Raw genomic sequence first — 21,597 nt, 5'->3', positions numbered from 1 at the left:
GATTAGAAATAAGTTGCACTTTTAACATGTTTCCAATTTTTTTAAAAAAATGCTTGCTGGCTCTATCCTTCCCTACTGTGCTAAGCCAGCTCGCGAACACTCCTCTAGCACCATTCACCTCCAAAATGTAAATAAATAAAGTTGTGAACAGTAAATAAATAAAGTTGTGAACAGCAGCATCTTTACACCTGTACCCTCTGCAGCAAAACTGATCCTCCCATCCATTACAATGACAGGAGACTGCAGGGGGAGCGGAAAAGACGAAGGCAACAATCCCACACATCTGCATCTTTTCTTGAGGATGGAGGTCAAAATCTATTTTAATTTATGCTCTGGAATAGTCATAATTCTCATCACTCAGAACTCTTTTTCAACTCATCCAACATTCAGCAGAACACCATTTGAACAAATGGACCATGCACATTCCACTTGAAAACCAGCCCTTTCTATTAATGATTGGAAAAGGTATGATGATTTTTGGACTCCTCCTGAAATTTTTTTTAAAAATAGATTTTTTTTAAAGGGTAGGTTCTTCACATCTCTGGACATTATTAAGACAGACCACCATACTGTGCCTATGGAAGGATTTTGTCAACAGAGGTGGCATTGGGAATAGGCAGCTCCTTCCAGAGACTGAATATCCAGACAACACGACAGTCACAGGGTGTGTGTGTGTGTGTGTATGTGTGGGGTCTTTCTGAGGCTCAGATGCTTTAGGCTCAACCTTAAGCTGCTTCTCTCCATTTTTAGCTTCTAGAAGTGAGTAAACTGCAGGTTCTGAGACCCAGGTATGTGGATTTGGAAACTAGTCACTATACCCATAATTATCCCTTCTAGAAAATATACTGGAAAAATCAGAAATGTCATTTACCATGACAAAGGAGAAATTGATAAGTAGGTAATAGAAAAGTCCAGCATAAATGGAAAAGCAAATTACCAACTGACAGATTCCTCTGCCTTTAGTATTTCTAATTATAATTTCAGTAGATGAAATTTATCCAATTGTAGCGCTGTAGTGTTGGGCACTGAATTTGCCAAAATTCCTCCTTCTGTACAATAACTATTGATACAAATCTCCTGCCCTGTGTGGAATCTGGCAATGCCTGGGTTCTAGTGTTACCGGAAGTGGTCTCCTTGCAATAAATAATTTGTGGGGAAATTAGCTAGCAAGGAGAATGGCTATGCAAGAGGCCGGCAACTCTGGGATCTATCACTGGGTGTATACCAGGTCCCTTCCGAAATAGCAAACAAGGCTGGTTCTTAAGGTCAAACAATATCTAATTTCTCCAACTGTAGCGTTGTAGTGTTGGGCACTGAATTTGCCAAAATTCCTCCTTCTGTACAATAATTATTGACACAAATCTCCTGCCCTGTGTGCAATCTGGCAATGCCTGGGTTCTAGGATCTCCTGTCTTGGTAATTTGTACTAGATGAAAAGAGTCATAAAGTACAATAGATTTCAGCAATTACAGAAAATATGGGATATTCAAATATGAGGCTAGTACTTCTTGGCCTAAAACTGCTTTTCTTTTTCAATTTACATACCCCTTTGACAACAGCCCAAAGATCTTTCCAGAACAAAATTTATACAAGCATGTTCTTAAGAAGCTTCAAGCTAGATATATACATGCACATTGAAGTCAGATTTACACATGCGGCAGAGCCACTTCAAACTGCAGGTAAGGAATATCATTTCCGAAAACCCATGTATTTGAAAAATGTCTTGCAAGTAAAACACTAGCAAATCAAGGAAGAAGGTCCTAGTCTAGCCTACTCTCCACTTCTAGTCTCTAGAGTTTGCGAGATTTTTTTTTACACAAAATAAAATTTAAACCTGAATTGGGGCAGGCAGTTCTAATCACAGGGCTCTGCCATCTCACTCCATTGCACATATAGATCCAGACTGAATTTTTGTATTGGACAGCATGATTCCGGTCTCCCATCACCCCCTGAGTAACCATACCCGAGCCCAAATTTATGATTACACCTCTTTTGCCAGAAAAAACGTTAAGACATCATCAGGCATGAATTCCTCAGCTAGATCATTTCATTTTAAGCCTTCAAAATGTGACAAGTCCTGATAGTTTCACTGTAAAATAAAATGGTGTGAATGACAAGTGGTGAGTTTAGATTCCTTGGAACCATAGCTACAGAAACACTGCAGAACCCATGGGCAGAGAGCTGATAATTTGCTTCCTCTTTATGAGAAAATCTCCACCCAAGGACCTAATCCTATATTCCATGGACTTTGTTGAACCAACAACATTCTATAAATAACATTGTTTGAATATGCTAAACTGAAGGAGTGCCTCTTTCAGCAAGTAACAGGTAAATTTTTTCTTGGTACAATGTAATAAAGCCTTACCAAAATCTTGAAGACCCACAGATTTGCGCAGACAGAGGCTTTAGTGCTGTTACCATTCAAAAAATCTCCCCTCAAAGCTGTTTTTTCTAAGACTATGGAAGATGTGAAGGCAACTGAACCTTTACCCAGTGCGCAATTCCAAAAAGGAAACAGAACTCTGAAATCAATAAATTAACACACGCACGCACACACACACACACACACATTTGCAAAGCTTGTAAGGTTTGCAGATGCAATATCAGAATTTTTTGTAAGTCCCTGAAGATAACATACTAAAGCAAAAAGAAGAAACAAAACAAATCCAACCAAAGGTGTTGGGTTTGCTTGCACCAGAATGGTAAGATTCTTTCTCCTTAGATCCTGGCATAACTTATTTGGTAAAAATAACCATCTAGGATGAAAAGTCCTTCGTACTAAAATGCCCAGCTATGCTTCTGGGCATATTGGCTCGGCTGTTCTTCAGGAATGGAAATTTAATATCCTTGGGATTTGGATAAGCTGGTGTGATATGTACATTCTATTCCTTCAGTTCCTATGGGGCAGGAATTTTCAACAGAGTTTACCTTCAGTGCTGAACTTTTGCCTTCAGAGGTTATCCTGTGCTCAGGAATGAGCTTTTCGCCATCCTTCTTAGAAAGGAAAGAACAAAACAATCTTCCTCAAGAGAATACCATTCTGATCTACTTTGCCATCAGCATCTTTTTGTCTGCTTTAAAGGAAAGCTATCAGAGCTCTTTATAGACGTCACCTGCCTCCCCATAATCCCTTGCAAAGGCATCTTAGAGGAGTGATTATCTGACCTCTCACAAGCCCTGCTGCAACTACACTCCCCACTACTGAGATGATGTTGGATGCGAATAAAGACGGCTGTGCAAGGGAAGCAAGTGAGAATTACATACTCCAAACGGACAAAGAAACTGATTTCGAAGTCTCCTCGTTTCTGCCCCTTCACCTCAGGAAGAAACAAACACCCCACACACCCTGGCATCTGGCTGGCTGAGGAATCAGCTAGGAAGCAGCACATGTTCCAGGAGATAAGTGACAGAGTCCCAGTGTTTCCAGAGGAGGAAGAGAAAAAGCACCAACAAAGTGGTGCTCAGGAGGCGCATGCGGGTCTTCATCAAGGGCGTGACGAAACTGGCAATGGTGGACACGAAGACCAGCAGCACAGCCATCAAGGCCAAGATGACGTTGATGAATTTGCCCAGCAGGGCCCGGGCGTTGGCATTTTCCACACCTTCCAGCTGCACTACCTGCTGCTGCTGCTGCTGCAGCTCTAGCTTGGTGACTCGGGTCAGGCAGGATTCCACAGCCTCCTGGAGCAGGAAGAAATTGGACCGATGTTAGCATAACCATGTCTGTCTATTGTATACTTTTGTCCTGCCTTTCCTCAGGGTAGTGTACATGGATTTTCCCTTTCTGTTTTATCTTCGTAACAACTCTGTGAAGTATATTAGGCTGAGACAGAGGAAGAGTAACAAGCCCCAGGTAACCCCCAACTAGATTAAGTGGGGATTTGAACTCAGACCTCCGAGACTGTAGCCTGAGACTTCAACTGCTACACGGCACTGGCTCTCAGGACATCTATGATGCATCTCCTGCCATGGAAGGCAGCAAACTTTGCACTATGCTGCTGGCACAAAGAGAGGGAATACACTCAGAGTTTCTATGACGCTGAGAAAACCTTGTAATTTTCTGCTACTCAGTCATGATACTCGGAAGGATCAGGAATGAGGCTGCCTGCTTCCTCCAAGACTTTCTTCAACTGAAGATAGGACAGGGAGCGGCATGAAGTTGAGTTCGCCATTACTACCTTGCCAAGGCTTCTCCCAGGAAACAAATCTTAGTGCATGCATATAGGGGACATATGGTTGCCAACTACTTTTAAAAAATGCCCAGTCTCATTAAGAGAGGCTTAATGGGATGTAATTTACCAGGTGATTTACATCAATGCCATGAAAAGCTTCAACTTCCCATTTGCACACATTATACTTCCATTAAAGGGACAGGTCCTTTTTTCCTCGAGATTGCTGGCAACCCTTTGGGAAGACAGGGCCAGTGAATTCCTTGGAAACAGGTGTCATAGAAGCTTTACTGAAAAGAGTCCTGTAGCACCTTTAAGACTAACCAACTTTACTGTAGCATAAGCTTTCAAGAATCACAGTTCTCTTCGTCAGATGCATCAGATGTTGCATCTGATGAAGAGAACTGTGATTCTCAAAAGCTTATGCTACAGTAAAGTTGGTTAGTCTTAAAGGTGCTACAGGACTCTTTACTATTTTGCTACTACAGACTAACACGGCTAACCCCTCTGGATCTAGAAGCATTACTGACTCTAAGCAGATGTGACCTAATCAGCAATCTGGAGAGAAGACTTAGGTAAGAGCAGGATACAGACATAATTTAAAAGAAACAGAAAGCTCAGTGGACAGAAAAGTAGTTTGACTAATGTAAGAACTATTTTTAATCTACCCTTTCATCATAACAATTTGTATACATTCATGGTCCAAAGTACCTTACTATTCAGAGTAACTCTGTAAAATAGGTTAGCCTGTGAATTAAGCCAGGGAAGCTTTAAATCTGACCAAGGATTTGAACTTGTCTTCTATGCCCATTTTGGTACATATTCTTCAAGCCTATGAAATGTTTCACCACCAAACAAACATTGTGACCAGTGTGCTAGCAGTGCCCTGAGGTTCTGAACCAACATTGTATAGTATAAGTATAGAATACAAAGTCACCACTGCTATTTCTGGAGGAGGAGTCATGGAGATCACGCAAGAGCTACTCTAAAGGTCTTTTAGGGTATTGACTACATTAGCACAAGCCTGTGAAAACATGAAACTTTTGTACTATGAGTCAGACCATTAATCTATCTGGACCAGTATTGTCTACTCTGATTGGTAGAAGCTATTCAGGGTAGAGGACTTTCATATCATGTACCTCTTGATCCATTTTAACTGGAGATGTTGGGGACTGAACCTGGGACCTTCTGCCTGCGAAACAAATGCTGTACCACAGCCCCTCCCCTTCAAATCAGTCACATGAAGCTGTGTTATACTGACTCAAATCAGTCTGTAATGGTCAATATTGTTTTATTCTAACAAGCATCTTCTCCCAGGGACTCAAGCTGAAGTCTTCCACATCACCTACTATCTGATCATTATAAGGCTTAAAGCGGGAATGTTCTTCACGCACAGCAGATGCTCTCCCACTGAGCCATGGACCACCCCAAAGTGTGGCTGATATTGTTTAAAATGTTTACAATGGGACTGATACATCATAACAGGATAGGTATATTTATTTGACTTTCACATGATGCCACACTAGTTGCATTAGCTTAAAGCAAGTCTTTGCTATGCAGCTATGATGCACACATATATATTAGGGACAATGCAGCAGCAATCTACAAAGCACTTACTTTAGAGGAGCTACACTGAGACCCTTCTGAACCACCTGTGATTCCTACAGAGCACATGTGGGTTTCAGCCACACAATATAAGCTTTCCAATTAACAATGCTCTCTTCTAAACATATCAAATGCATGGTTGTTGTGGGTTTTCCGGGCTGTATTGCCGTGGTCTTGGCATTGTAGTTCCTGACGTTTCGCCAGCAGCTGTGGCTGGCATCTTCAGAGGTGTAGCACCAAAAGTCTTTTGGTGCTACACCTCTGAAGATGCCAGCCACAGCTGCTGGCGAAACGTCAGGAACTACAATGCCAAGACCACGGCAATACAGCCTGGAAAACCCACAACAACCATCGTTCTCCGGCCGTGAAAGCCTTCGACAATATATCAAATGCAGTCTGACTTAATTTCCTGCACACTGCCACATGGGGGCAGAAGACTCCTCCACAGAGTATATATTTTCTATTAGAGTTATACATGAGTCATACATTATCTACATTTGAAAGAAATAACTGTGAAGTACAGTGGAGCATTACCAAGTCACTATTAAGACAGTATTGTAGAGTGGATGGAACACTAAACTAAAATTCTACACACCTGACATTGATTCTCTGTTCTGCCACCAAGCTGTTAAGACCAGTTTGCAGACTGTTGTTGTGAAGCTGCCTTATGCACCCATACATCCATGCTCGGAAAATTATCTGAAGGCACCCAACACGATTCTACTGCTAAATCTAAGCAAGCCTGACCGCTAGCTGAACAGGAGACCCTGGGGGATCTCTAAGAAAACTGTTCTAAGCTGTTTGGGAAGAGAGTGTGATATGTACAATTAATAAATAAATAACAAGCAGAGGGGCTGTCATAGTGGCACTCTAAACATCCCACATGTTCCCATACCTGAATGTCCCTAGCCCTCTCATAGGATTGGTAAGCCACCTTCTCCTCCATGCTAGCCAATTCCTGCTTGAGATTGGTCATCTCATTCTGATGAAGTTCTGTCAGGTCATTCAGCTGTTCCTCCAGGCGCTCGTATCTGCATGGTGGGGACATAATGTGCGACACATGAGAACTCTGAACAGGGCAGTGTTTCACAAAGCAATGCAACATTGCATAATTTTGAAAAGCAAGTGTTTCCATCCTTAAGGGCCTTTGATGTTGAACTCATTAGTGACCTTGTTATCCAAAAGCCAAAGGTGATTGGCAAGGAGCTACAGATGTTATTGAAGGATTTCAGCACTGAAAATGGCAATGCTAATGAAATTCCCAACTACAAACTTCTCTCAATTTTGGCATTGCCTTAGACTCAAATGATACATCAAAATGCATGGATGAACAGCCAGGTCAATGGTCCTAGATAATAAATCTAGACAAGAAATCTATAATGCAATGAGAGTATTTGACGATGACTGTTTTCTGGTTGCCACAATTCTTATTTTTTTGACATATTCTTGCCACATTATTTCAGGTCCCTTTTGGGATGCTGCTACAACCTTGACAGTGGGAGGAAGAAGAAAAGCTTCAGCACCATAAGACAATCTAACATACAATGAATCACCCAAGGTCTCTCCATCCACCCTCCCATAGACATACTGGAGATATGAAGCAACATTAACACTGTGTTTCACAAACAATGCATGATTAAAATTCCTATTCGCTTCACACTTACCATAGACCAGGGGTCTGTAACATGGTGCCTGTGGGTGCCTTGACATCCGCTGACACCTTTTCTGGTGTCCACCAAGTGTTTTTAGAAAGTGGATGGAGCCAACTGAAACTTTTGTCCAGCAGGGCTTCTGATTGGCTACTGCAGATCTGACTGGCTGTGCAAATCTTTAAAAATGTTACTTTGGCAGCAGCTGCCACCACAGCACAAGGATCTCCACTGTGTGATTGAAAGTAAACTGTGTGTATTGAAGAAAATAATTTTAAACAGTGTGTTACTTCTGCCTGAAATGTTGAAGAGTTATTGTTATAATTATGCATAACCTCACTCCTTGACATTTTGTGGCTGGCTTTGCCTCCTGTGGCATCCATTTTGTGACACCCTGCGTCAGAATTCCGGTTTCTTAAATCTAACACACTGACGATCCTATACTTCTTCAGTGATATGACATGACATATTTATAATAATAGAGAAGGGAAGAAAGACTGCACGCACTGGCCATGCCCCCTGCTCACAACTGAGCATGCTGGGCCCGCCCCCTCCTACTCATGCTCATGGACAGAAACAACTGTATATGTCTGCATGGCTGGAAATGATTAGGAAGGAATGTTCCTGATCACAGGGATGAAGCCAACATTTATACTGCTTATATGCGCACAGGCATTGTGTCCATCTGTGGCAAATGTGCATTAGTTGGGGTGGGGGACAGCCCACTTGTTTCCACACCTCCTGTATTTGTATTATAGATCCAGAGGAGTTAGGAGATGCATCTGACGAAGAGAACTGTGGCTCTCAAAAGCTGATGCTACAGTACAGTTGGTTAGTCTTAAAGGTGCTACTGTCTTTGTATTGTTCCTGTACATCAGTATTCCACATGTACTTGTCTTAGATGTGGTTAATAAAGGCATATACATCTCTAGATTTATTATTTATGGTTTATAAAAGTTATATCCTGCCTTGTTATCCTGACCAGGGCTGCTAAAAACATATACGACAAGAACACAACCTAAGAACCATTAAAACCAAACAAAAATAATTAAAACAGGCTGAAATACACAAATAGTACAAAATTCACACACATATAAACAACAATTAAATATAGGGCTGGAAGGAGGGATCACTGAGGGAATGCCTGACAAAGCAAAGAAGTCTTCACTCACTGGCGGAAGACAGCAGCAGACGAATCTCAAGAGTGCTTCAGAGTTTTGGTGCCATAACCAAGAAGGCCCTTTCCCAGGTTGCCACCCACTTAATCTACCGAATGAGTTTTAATCTCATTTCTCAGTCTAGGGATTCTGCCAAAAAACAATTTATCCCACAACTTCTCATGTCCTAGAATCCTTTATGATTGGAAATGACATTTTTGGATTTAGGGCTTAAACAGTATTCCCTCTTTACTGCCTGTTTTCCTTTCATAAAGGGACATACATTTTTTTGCCAGCTGAATGTGAAACCAACATCATCATCTGTTTCTCCCACAGCAAGATCCACCAGCTAATGATAGGCCAGCAAATCCTGGTCCACAGTTTAAGAAAACTGAGACTGCATGTGCTGACAGTTTCACATTTGGGAGAAATATGAGAGCGTTCAACATCCTACCTGTAGCGCTCCTCCTGCAAGCATTGAGTCATGTATGTATAGTCTCGTTGGAGCTGGGCTTTGAGGTCTTCCATGGAGTCTTCAAGGTGTGACTGAATGTCCTTTATCTCCCGCAGTTCTTCTATGATGGTATCAAAATTATAGTGGTGACTGTCCAAAGTGTTAGATTTGGGGCTGCCTAAACCAGCAGGGCCTGCCCCAGAGTTGCTACCTGCTGCTGAGCCAGAAGTGGCACTGGAGCACTCATCATCGCTGCCATATTTGGGACTCGACACTAAAGTGGCACTGCCACTGAGAGTCCGTGAGGCCTCTTCAGGGTGACCATCATCCAGCGTGTCCTTTAAGTGAGCAATGTTATCTGCACTGCCAAATTTGTTACGGATTAAGCTTGCAAACTCACGAGGTTTAGAGACCACAGCTGTATGTGTGGCTTGAGAAAGGCCTGATAGTCCACCCTTGACACCTTCCACCACACCCCCTCCAAAGCCACTGATGCTGGAACGGACATTGGCCCCTACATCCTTGAGGCCCTGGTGCATGTCCCGGAAGACATCTTTGGGCTGGCGTGAGGGTCCATTTTGTTCAATTTCTTTTAGCTTTTTGTGGTAGTGCTCAAGCTTCTTGTGCAACTGGGCAATGGTCTGAGCTGATTTCTGGTTCTTTTTCTCAAAGACCTGCTTGATGCGAGAGGCCTGCTGCTTGTCAGCATTGTTGGCAAGCTTCAGATACTCAGCCACGTTGTCATCCCGTGCCTCCTGCTCAATCTTGATCTGCTCCGTGATCTTGAGGATCTTCTGGTGAAGATGGTCAATGGCAGCTTTTGTTCTCTGTGGGTCTGGGTTGCCGTCTGGAACATCAAGGCAGATGTTCCCATCAGCATCACCATGGCTTGTGTTGGAAGGTAGACTAAGCTGGCTTGTGTCCCCTTTATCTAGCTGTGAGGAAAAATAGAGCATGGAAAAATATTAGGAGAGGCTTTGATTCTTTCTTTTCCTGGATCTGCTGTTGCAGTGACTGATGGTCAACAACAGGACAAGAGAAAGTAATGGTGATGAATTACTGAGGATAGTTAGCTATGAAGAAATGAGAAATGAGAGGATAAGAAGAATATCATTGGATTCCAGATGTTTGGTTAATCCTCTGGCTTTCATTTGGTTAATGGATATGCATTTGCATTTTATTTATTTATATCCCGGTTCCCCCTCCCCAGCTGAGACTCAAAGTGGCTTAAAACATTGTTCTCTCCTTTTCCATTTTATCACAACACCAACCCTGGGAGGTAAGTCAGGCTGAGAGTTTGTGACAGGCCCAAGGTCACCCAGCAATGTTCCATAACAGAAGTGGGTATTCAAACCCAGGCCTCCCAAGGTCCTAGTCTGCTACTCTACTACACAATGCCAACTCTCTAGTGTGTATGAATACTGTAGAATGTGTATGAATGTGCATGCTACCAAACCATGCCACTCTTTTGGACATGAGATTGACAATCCAATAAACAAAGCACTGTTAAAAGGAAATTCCATATTTAATATTTATTTTTCAACTATTTAGAATTCAGACCATTTCTTCACACACTGGAGCAAATGATGTAAAAGGAATGTTCAAATCCCATCAGTATTATGGAAAATTCAGATTTAAATTTGATCCCAGCTGGGCCCTGTCTGCTTTAACTGCCTGCAGTTCATTATTGCTTACAGGAAAGCCACAGCAGTTTCACTCAAAAGCAAAAAGCCTGGTATCTTTGGATACAAACCAGTAGGGAATACAGAAGTATAAGTAATAAGCAAAACTGAAAGGACCAGTGACAATTCACCCCAAGATACTCTTTGGGTGAGTTTTTATGAACCTTCTTTGTGTAGATTTTGCTCTGCAGAAGTAATCCTGCATACACTATGACACTGGAATTCCAGAAAAATGATAATTATATTATGGATATAGTTAAGAATTTGAAAAGCACACCTTCTAGAGGCCTTGGATTTGAACAGCTGTGCCATGTACACTGAGCTATTCCAGAATCTAGGATTGATTTCAATGGGTTTAGAAGGGCATGATTCTGCACTGCTCGCCTCTCAGCTTTGAATGTAAGGTCCCACCCCCAGGGATCACTGCTCTCCTTTCTGAAAAAAGGAAAACACTAAAAATTTGCCATACATTTTTTAAAATGCAAACTGAAGTGCCACATGAATGGCTTAGGGCTTGAAATAAGGATAGGCCAAAAGTAAAGCATATTAAGCAGAATTTACTTCAATACTATTTTCCTGGACAGATCCTCTATTATAGGAAGATTCTTGAGAAACGTCTGTTTTTCATGCAGTACCAAGAAAGCCTGCCACACAGAACAGCTGGTGAGTTAAAGGCCATTTAAGACTGCACATTGTTGTCCACACAGAATCAATTTGGACGCATGCATGGAATTCAAGGAGATCAGAAGCAGAACCCAGAGGGCACGTTTCTTTTTTTACAGCTGAACAAGACTCTATGTAAGAGCGTACCCAAGTCAGCACTGCTTGTGTGAACTAAAAGACATTATGCAAACTAACCCAAAGGTACCAACCATAAAGATTTGTGTTAACTGAACATCACAGATCATACATTTATCATGTTCGTACCCATGACAGCTGAACAGCAAAATCAAATTGTCCTGTGATCAGTGCAGTTATGTGACTAATACATCTGTCTGTACATATTTTGCTGAGCTGAACATTTATGTAACATAATTTAATCCTCTTTCAAATCTGATAGTTTTCAGCACAGTAACAAAAAGACTTCAAGTTTTTGAGGTGCTTGTTATGTTCAACCATAAAAGTGAGACAAGCCTTGACAGGTGTTGGGCTGAAGTTTACCTTGAAGGAAACATGATTATGTTTTTCTGAATTGTATGATGCATACACACACACATATCCACCCATCTGTTGTCTAAACTAGTACTGCCCAACTTGTTTCTGAAGCTATCTTAAAATCCCCCATCCCTTTCCAAATCCTATGACACTCTGCAAAAGTATCTCAAATACTCTTACCAAAATTAGGATCAATTTGTGATAAGATACTAGACATACCAGAATATCAATGAATCAGTTGAATGAATGAATTTATTTGCGGTTAGAGACCATAACAATGGCAATACATCCTTAGCAATCGATAGAATAGTTAAATCCAGTGTAATATCAATGAATCCTACTTCCCATTCTTCCACTCTATACAGGCATTGTTGGGAAGAACATAGTGTTAACCCATTTACCAGTTGTTAAAACTTCCAAAATACCATTTGCAAACAAGCTTTCAGTAGGATACTGGAACCTTTATCTTCAACATTTTCACCATATATTCACTTGCAATCCTAAACAGAGTTACTTGGACTGCACTGTTGGATTGTCAACAGTAGAATAATACAACTTTTGATTATGTGTCAGTGCTACTATATTCTGGAAATTTTTATCTTGATGCTCCTGCCGCAAGGCCACAGTATCTGGGCTAAGGAAGAGGTTGGAGTGGGCCTCACTCCTTTTCTTCTTCCCCAAAGACAGTACTGTAAGAGGGCTTGCTTGGGGGGGGGGTAGATTAGGAATTGCATTAGGTTTAGTTCTCAGATTGCTAGGCCATCCATCAGTCATCTGTGGGACCTGGACAGCTGCTCAACACTGCCGAGTAGCGATACCAGTCACATTCCTGTTTCCTAGCTTCTACATCAGTGTGTTAACATAGTACAATATCCATCATAAGATCAACCTTCCTGTGTCCCATTATTCATGCTGGGTGAAACAGTCCTTAAATTATCCCATTATCTCTCATAAACCAATGAGGTTATCCCTCAGAATTCCAAGACAAAAATGCTAGCTCTACAGCAGCTAAGAGCTCAACATTCTGTTGACAGGATGGAGGTAATATGATGTCCCTAAGAGTTCTTTCTTGGGGACAGGGCTGCTGGTTTGTAAGTTCAAATCACACATGAAGCCAAACTTTATAGCCTACCTTACAATGTTCATCCAGTTCCAGCACTCTCTTCCCTTTCATAGTAGTTTAAGTCTTGCTGCTGAGCACAGGGAGATCCCAGGCAGAAAAAACCCACAAGGAAACAACATCAAGGCTACAAAGAATGCTATCGGAGACCTTTCCTAGCTACTGTTATCTTTCTGCTTCAGACGTCCTACTATATTTGTTGGGTGACAGAGGAAAGCAGGAGGGAAAAATACAACCCACACATAACATCATACCCAGCAGCCACAAACTTACCTCAGCCTTATTAGATCAGCACATTTTTTTTAAAAAAATCCAGACTTTACAAACCCTGCCTGCTTAGCTATTCTTAGCTCCTGTGAAACTCGGTGGGGGGGGGGGATGTTTCAGGGCTCAGAACATAATGAAGTGTTTCTCCTTGTCTCTTATTAACTTGCAGAAATTGAACTGGAACCTGCAGGAAATTGGTTTTTTTTTTTTTCATATTTACTATTTTGTGCGTGGTAAAGATAAAAGCAAACTAGGGACGTCAGCCCTGATAAAGCTGAAAGAGGAAACCAAGCCAGTTCACTGGAGAAGTTGCTCAAGTTTGTTTTCATAGAGTGTGCATTTATTGCAAAGACCCGGTCACTCAGTTCCCTTTTTCAGTGGGATAGTATGTCACCCGTGTATATATTGAGAAACCTCTACAAGAAAATGACAGAAGGCAGAGGAGCTCAACTCACCACTTTCGGTCATAGTCAGAAAAATGCCCTTTGGTGCTTGTGATAGGGTCTAAATGCCCTATATCTAAACATGGGTTTTCTTTAGGGATCTCTAACTGTGGGTGTAAACTGATACAGCTTCATTCCATTCATTTCTACCCTCTACTAGATGTATCATGACCTACAAGTTTACTTTGTACCAATATGTTATCACTACATCATACTTGGGTTTTCTCTTTTGTCTACCTTTTCAAAGAGCTAGGATGACTAATTTCACAAAAAGAAATTTCAAATTTGTAAACGCAAGTATCCTTTTTTCTCTGCTTTGAAACACTTTGGGAGCCTGTCTTGTGCAGGAGTTATGTATTTCTAGTTCCTAGATCAGTATCTCATCTTGGGGCATTCATTCATTCAATTCAAATACCTTTAACGGCATACAATCTTGGGGCATTTGTACTGCCAAATAGCGCTTTTCACCTGTTCTTTATTTCAAGGAACTGTTCTGTGTTTACTTCAGAAATGCTCATGGAAAAAATATGCATCATAACCGTAAAAAGCAATTTTAATTCACTGCTAGGAAAATGCAGTCTAACAGAGTGCTGGTGTTGTTCTGATGCACCATGCACATAAGGTGTCTTCGTCATGTGATCTCATAATGTGTTCCTTACTGTGGAGTTCTTCAGGTGCCAACCCTATGACCAGGCTCTGGCATTTTCAAAGACTTCTCTGGTTTGATATTGGTTTCCTTTTTTACACACTTTGACAAGTACAGTTAAAAGCATGATTCAAAAAGAAATGCAAGGCCACAGACCTCCAGATCCCAGAAAGGATACAAGGACTACATAGACACTATGGCCATGGCGACAAATGAAAAATATTGATGGGTCCAAATCAATATATCTTTCCTTGGCATGACTGCTCATGTATCTTTTCAGGAGCACAAGGAACTTCTGTCTAAAATTAAGCCACTCGATTTATAAATATTTTATCTACCTAGTACATTTTCCTCCTGCTCTTCCTCCAAGGAGTTCATGACCGTATACATGATTCCCCCTTCCCCATTTTGTCCTCATAACAATCCTGTGAAGTACATTGGGCTGAGAGTGCAGGACTTCCCTGGTGAGCTTTATGGCATTGATTTCAACATGGGTCTCCCAAACCCAGTGGTATCCAACATGGTGTCCATTGGCTCTATAGCACCCACCAACACCTTTCCTGGCACCTACAAGTATTTTTAGAAAGTGGGTGGGGCCATGTGGGGCTCCTTCCCAACAGGACTTCTGATTGGCCACTGGAGATCCGATTAACTGTGCTGACCAAAATAATATTTCAGTGGCAGCTGCCCCACAGTGTTGGTTGTAGTCTTTCTTTCACTCCTCTTTCCCAGTGTATGGCTGAATCCACACTTACCCGCACAGCGCTAAACTGTCGGAATGCCAGCGTCTTCCTGGCACGATTTTTTACAACATCGCGCCACGAGAGCAGCATCATGGCGTGATGATGTCAGAAATTGCGCTAGGAAGACGTGGGCATTCTGATCGTTTAGCACTATGCCAGCACGTGTGGATTCAGCCTATGTTTTTAAATTACTCCTCTTTTTCTTGGCACTTAAATTTTCTCTCTGTGTGAATGCCTCCTATGGTAGCCATTTTGCGGTTGTGCCCACCACCATGTGTCAGAATTCCGAAGGTGCCCAAAGGCTCAAAAAGATTGGGGACCACTTCACTATACCATCTCTAACCTCTGTCCCTTCTTGTTCGAGTCCTGTCATTCAGCCAGCTGCAAATTCTTCCGTGTAGCATAACTAGACTCCTGCTCACCATGGTTTCCTCTAATACGCAGCTCAAAATATTTTGTGCATTGACAAAAAAATTGTGTACTGTGAATTACCATACAGATGGAGAGATATGATTTCTTAAAAAGAAAAATATGAGAAACAGAAAGAAAAAATAGAAAATGAAGGTGAATACTGTTTCCTTTCAATCTTCATAACTTTATTACAGCACTGATAATATGATTAGTCAAAGGCAATTACTGAATGATATCGAACGCAGCCATTTGTATCTTACCACTCCATTCAGCAAATTTTGAAGGTTTCCTCCAGTGGAAGTGGTTCGTTCATTGCAGGAAGCCTCCTTAATCTGAAAGAAGGCTTCAAACTTGGCTAAAGGGAGTGGTAAGATACAAGGTGTTTTGTATTTACTGGATATACACTGTTTTGTAGGATATATGTAGCACGAACACAGACAACAAATAGCACAGAAACAAAAAAGATCACATGATTGTACCACGGAGCTACCTCTCACATTAAAATGGAGCATGTCAAATTTTTGTCTCCAGCAGCTGCTGTTTTCCTCAACCATGCAGTGACCGCGTCCTATCCAGCCCTTCAGCAGAACTTAGCCCTGGTTGCACAGTTAGTTCTCTTTCATCAGACAGCTGGGCAAATCACAGGCCAGGCACCAGCTTTCCTTCCTGCTCTTTATGTAATCTTCCTTCTTTAGCCCTTCTGTCTTTTTTCCTCAATTATAACAGCAGCTGTCACATGGAACAGGTCTCTTCTGTGCATTCTACAATCCCCAGGATTCTTGAGGCTGTGTTCCTATTTGCCAGTAACAGTTTTGTCCTCTTTCTGTCCTAGAGAACCAACTCTTGAAGAAAGTGCACATTCCATGACTAGACTTGAAGGTTCAGTTCAACAAGCTCTGTAGAGGCAACAGAATCCCAAACAGAGATGAGGGCCGTCGTCATACGGGCTTTTATTTAGCGCTAAAATGGCGCTATTTCCCGGCAAACACCCACCTTATTCCAACACTGTAGCGATTTTTTCTCTTCTGCTTTGTGCTTGATAGTCGCGCTATTTTGTGCCTCAGTGTGAATGCCTCACATCGATGTATTTCGCCTCGCAACGTCCTATGCCCTCCCTTCAATCCCAGAATCCATTTCTTCCTGCGACTCCCCTTTTTTTATTTTATTATGTCCTTATAACGCCATAACGACATAACACAATGCAAACTTTCTGCTGAAGTAAAAATGACTCAATCGCCATGGCAGAGTCTTCAGCGATGGGGATCATGCCAGACAGGGAGTTTTCTGCAGGCAAAGGGCTATTTATATAATTTCAAAGTTGGGAAAACAAAAGGGTCGTAATGTTTTACTCTAACGGAATGTTTATATGCTGTTATTCCGTTATAGCGGAATTAAACGCCAGAATAATAAAAAAGGGGGGGGGGGAGCTGCTTCTGCGCGGTGAGAGAGAACAGAACAGAGTGCTTCGGTGTGGACAGCTGGTGGCGCGAAGAGCCGTTAGGTGACCCAAAGAAACGTTACTGTGCCGATAACAGGTAGGACGCTATATGCTGCAAATTTAACAGAAGAGATGCCCGTGTGACGACGGCCGAGGTCTCAGCTAGGCCCAGCGGAATGCAAGGCTGAACAAGGCTGCAGCAAACTGAAGGACAATATTGATATTAAGGGCAAACTAAGATGTTACTTTTTTGGCAAGTTGGCTCTGGATTCCCTCAATCCAACTGGTTTTCCCTGTAGCCACATGCCAACTGTGGGGAATGTCACTTTATAGATCAGAGGGAGTTCTTTTAAAATGAAGTTTCAGCTTCTGAAAATGGAGTGGGGGGTAGGCAGGAGCTCACCCCCCCCATCACACCACATTTCCAAACCAGAAAAAATCTCCCTCCAATCTTTAAAACAATATTCTGTGCAGCTGCTGAGTAGCTGGAGGGAAAGCTGGTTGGACTAAGAGAACCCAAAACCACTTTGCCCCAAAACCTAATGGCCCAAAGTTTGTTCCCTGAATCTTATTGTAGAAGTGTTGTATTTAAGACAGTTGTCAAGGCACTTCAATTTTTTTGTTCCCTCTTTTTTTGTTCTATTTCATTTCCCTAATCTTCCTTCTTACTTGTCAGACATTTTCTCTGTTCATGCTAATTTCCCTTCCCTTTTTCTGTTGGGGGGAGGGGGAGCAATGTTCCAGCTGATTGTGCAGTAGGAAAAAAGGCTTTAAACAAACTGTGCTGCTTAATACCGCAGTTGGGTAGGGGGAATGGGGAAAGGTAGGGCTGCCAGGTCTCCCAGATTGGCAGGAGACCTCCCACCAGTAGCCCTCATCCCGTCATTGCTCAGTGGGCCAGTGGGAGACATATGGATGGGAAATCTCCATCACTGGAGGCACTTCTACTGCGACCCAGAAGTGACACCACTGCATTGGGGTGACACTCTAGCCCTATGCGATGGTGCCACTTCTGGGCTGTACCAGAAGTGATGTAGTGTGTCACCAGGGATATTGCTGGAGAACCCCCCCCCCCCCGCCCCATACACACACACTGATAAGTCTTCCACTGGTTGCCAGCCTCAGTGAACTGTCAGCAACCCTAGTGAAAGGAATGACCAGAAAAGCTGTATGTGCCTCACCTCCAGCTTCATCAAAAATTTAAAGCTATAACACAGTGATACTTATTCAGTGGCTCTCTGACATGCCATTTGTGGCTCTTCTGAGTACTGTTCCCCAATGTGACACCTGCCCCTTGTTTCAGGAAAGTGGGCAAAGTCCTTACCTGATGTGCCTAGTGGTTAGCAGGTGGTTTCCATACCTGCCACCAGAACAAGTAAGCTTAGAGTAGGGTTACCAGTCCCCCAGTGGTGGCGGGGGATCCTCTGCTCCCAGCCTCCGCCCCCTGCCACCACTCACCTGGCTGGTGGAGGAAAAACACAGGGGAATAGGCCTCCTGGGTTGACCTGCAGCCTGACACATCAACACCACTCCCAGGAATGATCACAAAAGGCCCCCAGAATGCTCCCACACTTCATGCCAGGCTGATTTGGGCCCCAAACAGGCCAATACTTTAAGAATCGACCCAGCATAAAGTGCAGGAGTGCTCCCAGAGCCTGCATGATAACATCACTCCCAGAAGTGATGTCATCACACCGCATCAGGAATGTGTGTGCAAGGACAATGGGAGGGGGAGCGCCAGGGGAGCACAGAGAAGCAGCAACACTTCAGCAGAGAAATCAGGTACTGAAACGATATAAGGGAGAGTAGGTATGGTGACTGGGAGGAAGGGTTGCCTATGTCCAGGTGGAACCTGGAGTTCTCCTGGAATTACAACTAAACTCCAGACTAGAGAGATCAGTTCCCCTGGAAAGGAGGAAATGGTAGCTTTGAAGGGTGAACTCTATGACCCCCTCCAAACTCTACTCTCACAGGGACCACTCCCAAATCTCCAGGAATTCCCCAAGCCAGAGTTGGCATCTCTAGCTGAAGAGTGTATTGCAGGGCTGATGGGCAAAGTTTTTTTGTCCAATAAATTGGGGAGGGGATCAGCTATCCCTGACAGTATTAATTAGGTGGAAAATTTCAGAACACTTCCTGTCAGAGAAGAGCTGCAGCCAACCTTCAGTACAGAGGTTCCCAGAGTGTTGATGCAGCACTTTCAACTGCCTTGATCCCACAAGTTGCTATGAGCCTTCAGCTTCTGTTAAGGACAATGGGAGATAAGGGCCATTTCCGCACAGCTTACCTCAACCTGGAACACTGCACAACATGCCGAAAAAAACGTGGAAGATCGCGTTTTCTCATGCGAGTTTTGCACGATGTTGTGCAACATCATGCAAAACTCGCGTGAGAAAACGCGATCTTCCATGTTTTTTTCGGCATGTTGCACAGCGTTTCAGGTTGAGGTAAGCCGTGCGGAAACGGCCCAGGATGTTTTAGGTTGCCTGTGTATGTCCCAAGCAAATTTGCCTACAGAAACTGAGACAGCCTTTCCTATTCTACTTAACAGCAGGGCCCAAGTGTTCAGCTGGTTTAAGTGAGCAGCACTCTCTTGGGGCATTTTGTGTGGGCCTTGGGGCCTGATTTTCCCGGAGAAGGGGGGGGGGAGGAATGCCTTTTACCATATGGCTGTGTCCTAAGCAATGCAGGCACCTTCTCTTCAAAGCTTTTGAGCTACGTCAAAACCTGCAAAAGACTTGGCTGCACACTGCATTCATTTTGAACACACAGAAGCATAGATAATGTTGAAATAGAAACAAATGTCATTCATTATGTAATCAGACTAAAAGGGAATAGTACTAAAACCATAGCAGGATAGGATTTTCGGGGTAAACCTCTTTTAAAGTCTACAGGATTGAACACATCTGGATAATGCTTTGAATTTTCCATTTTCAGACTATAACAAATATTTTATAAGTATACCCTGCAACAAACAGCTGGACCCATAGGCTTTCCTCACTGGGAGTTAAAACCCCTGACAGTCCTGTTGTAATCATCTAGGCCGCATATATAAGCACACTGTATATAAGCACACTGCCAGAGCTAAGATCATGGGCATGTGATGACATGATTTAGTGTGGCTTTAGCATCGTTTCACCTAACTGTATGGGGCTTATAAGGTATACAAGTATAAGTGCTCCCAGGTTAAGAATTCATTGTGAATTCCTGAGTATAGAGTTGGTTAAATCTCTCTCAGCAAATCATATAAGGCATCTTCAGGTTGCAGTTTAAAAAAATGATATCGAAATACATTCATGTACATTCTTCCCTGCCATGGCTCATGTGTGCTGGACAGAGTCCCAGCAGTCCCTGCCTATCCTCCACACAGGGTACATCAAGCAGAAGAAAAGCATGACTAGTATGGAAAAAAAGATCTCTGATGGACCGCAGGATATTTCAGAGCCTGCTTGTGGGGAGGGCGGAATGCAAATATGATATAAACAAACGAATGGACGAAAAATGAAAGAAAGAAAAAGAAAGGAAGAAAGAAAGAAAAAGAAAGAGGGTCCCTTGTCCACAGCAGTATTGTTTACAGCTTTGGATAATATAATGGATTAGACAGGGGTAGAAAATGATCTTTGCAACCTTGCCATTTTTCTACAGGACTGACGTTTCAAGAAGCATGGAAAACTCATCTTCAGCAGCTGCGTTTCTTCTGTTACTTTCAGCCTTCAGGATTATCCACCTAAACAGAATGTATAATTTGCAAATGCAAATCTTGATTCTTTTGTGTCATATTTGCAGCAATACCCTAAAGGAAATCAATCCTTTGTATTGCTTTCAGCAAACAAAAGGATGCAGTTAAAGAAAAAATGCTATTCAAAATCCCAGTGAACCTGACATGCTGTGTGACGGATTTGACAAGGGATTAGTAAATTTTTTCTCCTGTGTTATGGAAGAAAATATTTGCAGTAGGTCAAGCAAAATTAAGGCTCTTGTATACAGCAAGTCCAGGGACTCCATAGTAAGGCACAGGAAGGAAAACAAGACCCATGTGGTGTTTGATGCAGGAAGGCTGTGTTCTAAAAAAAAAAAAAAAATGACACACAACTAAAACAAAAAGATAAAATGATGCTGAGTAAACATTACCTGAAAGACCATGAAATGAGCAATGCTGATTTATTACAATTACATTAAAAACACAAATGGTAAGTAGAGGTACAAACAAGCGTTCTGCGTATCACTCTGTAAATCCATGGATTTTACGTTTTTTGTGTAGTGATTTTTCCAGAACAGAAATAATGGAATAATATGGCTCCATTACTACAGCTGGAGAAACTGAGGTGCACAGGTCACCCCTGTGAAAATAATGAGGCCCCACAGAGGCCACGCGTTTTATATAGGTGTACTCAGTTGGATCCTATCTCAGATGTTTATCTGTTTACTGAATATGCTCTGAAGGGAGACAGATTGCATCCACTGGTTCCACCCATGATGTCGGCACAACCATTCTTTATGCAGGCACGCATGTATGGCAAATAACTGCACATGCAAATGTTTGACTGAATGAATGGATGGCAGGGCTAGGATCAGTAAACACAATCCCACTCCCCTCTATGCATGTTCCATAAATGCATGGATGAACTTCTAAAGAAGGCAGAGCACAGTGCTCTTGT

General features: G+C 42.5%; 1 protein-coding gene across 1 annotated transcript in view; it reads right to left on the bottom strand.

The window, feature by feature from the left end:
• Positions 1–2,558: 2,558 nt before the first annotated feature.
• The window catches only part of TMCC2 (transmembrane and coiled-coil domain family 2), an 86,550-nt gene continuing 67,511 nt past the window's right edge, over positions 2,559–21,597 (bottom strand). The window contains exons 3-5 of the mRNA XM_054981849.1: positions 9,035–9,969; positions 6,670–6,805; positions 2,559–3,681 (exon numbers count right to left, since the gene is read on the bottom strand). Of these exons, the coding sequence (XP_054837824.1) occupies positions 3,370–3,681; positions 6,670–6,805; positions 9,035–9,969 (1,383 nt within the window). The 3' untranslated portion in view covers positions 2,559–3,369. The remainder of the gene's footprint in view (positions 3,682–6,669; positions 6,806–9,034; positions 9,970–21,597) is intronic.

Source organism: Eublepharis macularius, chromosome 5 (genome assembly GCF_028583425.1).
Source record: "Eublepharis macularius isolate TG4126 chromosome 5, MPM_Emac_v1.0, whole genome shotgun sequence".
In the NCBI taxonomy this organism is placed as follows: Eukaryota; Metazoa; Chordata; class Lepidosauria; order Squamata; family Eublepharidae; genus Eublepharis; species Eublepharis macularius.
Note: the sequence above shows the minus strand (reverse complement) of the source record. Positions and strands in the feature narration are given on the sequence as shown.